At 51.5% G+C, this 4,582-nt stretch overlaps 1 protein-coding gene across 1 annotated transcript in view; it reads left to right on the top strand.

Annotated features, from left to right (window-relative positions):
• The first annotated feature begins 1,484 nt into the window (after positions 1 to 1,484).
• Positions 1,485 to 4,582, top strand: part of CEP164 (centrosomal protein 164kDa) — a 44,896-nt gene continuing 41,798 nt past the window's right edge. The window contains 3 exon segments of the mRNA XM_009894742.1: positions 1,485 to 1,572; positions 1,928 to 2,039; positions 2,423 to 2,636. Coding sequence (XP_009893044.1) covers positions 1,491 to 1,572; positions 1,928 to 2,039; positions 2,423 to 2,636 — 408 coding nt within the window. The 5' untranslated portion in view covers positions 1,485 to 1,490.

The raw sequence follows: 4,582 nt of genomic DNA, 5'->3' as shown, positions 1-4,582 counted from the left end.
TAGCCATGTGGCGGTCCCGCTCTAGGCGGCCATCGTTATCGTGTTAGTGCTGCTCAGCGCGTTGCAGTCGCCGCTCGGACACCTGGCAGGCACCGCGACCTCCCGAGCCCCGCCAGGAATGGTACTGAGTATTGGTACAACGCATTCAGTATTTTGGGGTTTCAGGGCGAGGGCTGGTCGCCCCTCGTCACTCCACGGTGCTCGAGCAGCTGAGCTCCTGCAGGGAGCGGAAGGAACAGCCCTGTCCCCTCTCCTGCCGGGGGTTCAGGGCCTCCCCTCCGCTTGTGCTGGCGTTTGGGCAGCTGCCCTGGGAGCCCGCTCAGCCCCTTGGCTCTGTGAGGCTAATGCTGGCCAAATGCGGCCATGCAGAGCCACTGGTGGGGACGGTTGGGCTGGGGAAATTAACTTACAGCTGCCTAAACTGGTGGAAAATGGGTGGTAACGGTAAATGGGCCCAGCTGTGGTGGGGCCGGATTGCTGCCTAGAGTCTTTGAGCTAAATAGGGAAGCAATGCTCCACAGGTGGAGCACATTAAATCAGGATCCTTTTGTAGGTTCTGAAATGTCCTCTGGGCAGGTGAGAGAGGCCAAGGCAAGCCGGGTGTGGGGAGAAGCTGCCTTCTCCCTGGGCAGTGCTGATTCAGCCCAGGGACTGCTCTCACAAAGCTGTGCCGTGCTCTGGGAAAACCGCTTTTTCCCTTTCTCTTTTTTCCCTTTCTCATTTCAGCTTATTTTTTGCCTCTTTAAAAAGTCCCTGAAGCAAGTGCTCATCTCTTCTGTAGAAGCTTGAGAGCCTGGGGGGTCCGATTATAACTTCTGTGCTGCCTCAGCTCTGCTGCCTGTCTCCGCAACCCCTAAGAAGTGCGTGCAGAAGGTCTTTGATTCAGTTTTGCTGTGTGCCGTGAAAGAGCCCTGTAAGCAGAGCGGAGAGCTCTGCCCTGTCGTGCGTTTTCCTTCCTTCGTGGCTGTGGGCGTTGTGACTGGGGCAACTTCTTCCCCCTTGGCCTCCGGGTGGGTGTTGGACTGTAGAGTGGAGAACCGCTGGTGTGCCCTGTGTGGTGTATCCAAGCAGCACCCAGCCGGCAGGTGGGCTCAAGTGCCTCGTTACCAAATGAATAAATCTTAAAGCAAAACTAAGGGCCAGCAACCTCTACCTTTTGTAGGGGAGGTGGGGAAACGTGCTTGTAAATAACATAATATTTCTTCCCCTCCCTTTGTGCTGTTAATTGACTTTGAGCTGCCCAGCGCTTATAGCTGTGTCCTCCTGCTTTTGCCGGAATCCATCAGTTCTGGCTGCCTTTGCTCTGTGCCCTTCCCGTTTGCACCCGTGCTTGGCAGCCCCAGCGCACCTTGTTCTCTTCCACAGCCCCAGTGCCAAGTTCCCTGCGGGGCTCTGCCACGCGCTGTCTGCTGAGAAAGCTTTACTTCTGAGTGCAGTTGATCGTTGTGATTTCTGTGTTGCTTCCTTCATGCTGCCAGGTGCAGGGAGCCATGGCAGGAGCTATGGTGCGCATTGGTGACCAGCTCATCCTAGAAGAAGACTATGATGAGACATACATTCCCAGTGAGCAAGGTAACTGGTGGCTGTCCTCCTAGGACCTGTGATGAGGGATTCAAGCATGCAAGTTACTTCTAGCTGTATTAAGAAAACGGGACTCGCAGAGAGTGTGGGTGGAGAGGGTAAAATAAATGGGATTTCTTAGGAGACAGCTGAAAAACTAGCTTTTCGGTTGCAAAGATAAACGCCGTTTTGCAGTCTGTCTCCCTGCTTTACCAGCCTTGTAGCATGTGCTCGCTGGCAGCTTTGAGCAGCTTCTTTTCAGGATCCGGACTTCCCAGTGCGCCCATTGCTTTAGCTGAGGAGGTTGGCTTTATTGTGTAGTGCCTGGTGTAGACCGTCTCCCCAGGTTTCTCTTCTGTTTTCCTAGAAATCCAGGATTTTGCACGGGAGATCGGGATTGACCCTGAGAAGGAGCCGGAGCTGATATGGCTGGCCAGGGAAGGCATAGTGGCCCCGTTACCGCCTGAGTGGAAGCCCTGGTGAGAGCCCTGTCAGCAGCCGTCCCGTTAGATTCGGGGCCTCCCGTGCCCCAGCTGGGTGCTGCCCACCTCGGTGGCAGAGCAGGGTACCGGCTGGGGAGGGGGGGTAATGCCACAACAGATGTACTTGCTGTGGGTGGGGGAGCTGAGGTGTCTGTGGGGTTGTGGAAGAAGGGGAAGGTGTGTTTGGGAAGTTGGATAAGGACGTGAGTGATCTCAAGGAGAGCTGCTTCCTCACACTGATGCATCTCTGGGCTCTTGGAGATGTCATGCTCCTCCTCATGGAGCGTAAGGTGGTCACGTGATGCAGTAAGAATGTTCTGGTATGTGCGGCTGTATTTGTATGCGCTCTTTCATCTTTTCATGCTCTTTTTGCCACACAGCCAAGATATCACTGGTGATATCTATTACTTCAACTTTGCTAACGGCCAGTCCATGTGGGAGCACCCCTGTGATGACCACTACAGAGAGCTTGTCATCCAGGAGCGAGAGAAACTGCTGGCACGTGGCAGCCTGAAGAAGAAAGAGAAGAAGAAGAAGAAAGAAAAGAAGGAGAAGAAGGACAAGAAGGAGAAGCAGTCACTGAAGCGACCCACCGTGAGTAGACTCTGCTTGCAGTGCTGCTGGGGAGAGCCGGGCGGAGGATGGACGAGTGGCTGTGAGTTAGGGGGTCTGTGCTGTTGCTGCTTTGGGATCGGAACAGCGATGCCCTGACAAGGGATCCTGTCCAGCAGGGTTGCGAGTTTGATGAAAATCCAACAGAAGTGGGCTCACAAACCCACAGAAGTTGGGAAGCTTTCCTTTAGGAGGACACACCTAGAGTCGGGGTGCTGCAGCCTTGTGATGCTTTTGCTGAGAAGGATGTGGCACCGGCCTCAGCACCAGCATCCTTGGCTGGTACTAATCTTACTGGCAGATATTTGGAGTGCTGTAAGATTTCCTTCCTTGGAGAGGACAACAAATGGTGTTTATGCAGCGTCCACGTGTGTGTTGCTATGATATCCTGGCAGTGAACATAGGCTTAGATGTGTGAGGTTAGTCTGCTTTGCTGTTAGTATCTGCAGTGTAACCAAATTCCCTTTATATCCCAAATGACAGCAAATAATTTCCACCTTCCTTTAGCCAGTAATGAGAGAAATTTCTGTGGGGAAAGATGGGGCCTTGTGTTGTTGCTCAAGGCACAGACCTCTTCAACTTTCTGAGTTGAAGGCCTCTAGCCTTCACTTCAAGCATTTTCCTATAGATGTAATTTCAAGTTGTCAAACTTACACACCTATTTATATACAAAATTGTGTATTAAGTAAGTATATATCTCTACTTTAGATATATAAGGGTGTGTATACGTAGTTATTTGGTTTATTTTAGTTATTTGCTAATGTTTATCTACATAGAATGTGTGGACATTGAAGGCATTCTCCCTTCAACGTCCTTCTGTCAAATACCCTCTGCCGTTCTGTCCCCCGGGCAGGAGAGTCCTGAGCCAGATCCAGATAGCCAGAGTAGAGATGAAGGCTGCCTTGACAAAGGCAAAGGGAGACCAGCAGACATAAGTGACTCAAGGAGAATATTTGCAGGCACGTGGCCAAACGAACTGCCTTCCTTGCTTGGGGAAGATGCTGTTTCAAAGTTCAGCAGACCAGGCCAGACCTTACCTGATATGGAGAACCCTTTAGAAAAAGGCCTGTCTTTTAGCAGCTTTGATGTAGACGTCCACCAGGACCAATACGCACCTTTCGAAATGCGAGAAAAGCTTTATCTTGACTCCTCTGACTCGCAGTCCAATGATTTAGAGGTTAGGCCGCCAGTGCAACCTTTGTGTGCATCAAAGAAATCCTATTCACAAGACACTGAGAAAGTTAAAACTCTACTAGATGGCTCTGAAGACAAAATCCTGCTCTCTGAAGATGAAGACCTAAAAGAAAAGTGGAAGGTGAAAGATGTGATGGGTGAGTGTGTCCATAAGCCCGATCATCACCTCTCAATCGGAGAGAAATCCACCGGACCGGATGGGGATGCGGAAAGAAGTCCGGGCGTATTGCAAGCTGGAGAAAAAGAAAGCTTTTGCCACAGGAACAACGAAATGACTCTTTCTGATGTCAGTCCCACAGATGACTGGAGTTTGCAGGAGGCAGCTGATCTTCCGTATGCTCAAGAAGAGCTGAGATCCCACAGCAAGGTACCCGAGAGCAGCAGGAAGAGGAAAGTTCGAGACGAGGCCTTGGGTCCGGCCATCAATCCGCACAGGCGCAATGGGGTCGTCAGCAGGCCTGAGAGAGAGGGTTTAAAGCAGGCGGAGCTGCTGGACATGGGAGCAGATATAGAAGCAGACAGTAGCAATGATATGCTGGAGAGCCACTCTGCAGTCCCTCAAGAGATCACGCATATACTACGCTGCTTTCAAGGGGCAGGTGCAACGAGAGGAATAGAGGTGGATCTTCATTCTTCGGTGGATCCTACATCAAAACGTGTGTTCTCATCTGCTAAAGATAGCTGGAGAAATGAGGAGGGAAGTGGATTGATATCGGAGTGCGATAGCAGCGGTT

The sequence above is a fragment of the Charadrius vociferus genome, unplaced genomic scaffold (genome assembly GCF_000708025.1).
Source record: "Charadrius vociferus isolate BGI_N301 unplaced genomic scaffold, ASM70802v2 scaffold241, whole genome shotgun sequence".
NCBI lineage: Eukaryota > Metazoa > Chordata > Aves > Charadriiformes > Charadriidae > Charadrius > Charadrius vociferus.
Note: the sequence above shows the minus strand (reverse complement) of the source record. Positions and strands in the feature narration are given on the sequence as shown.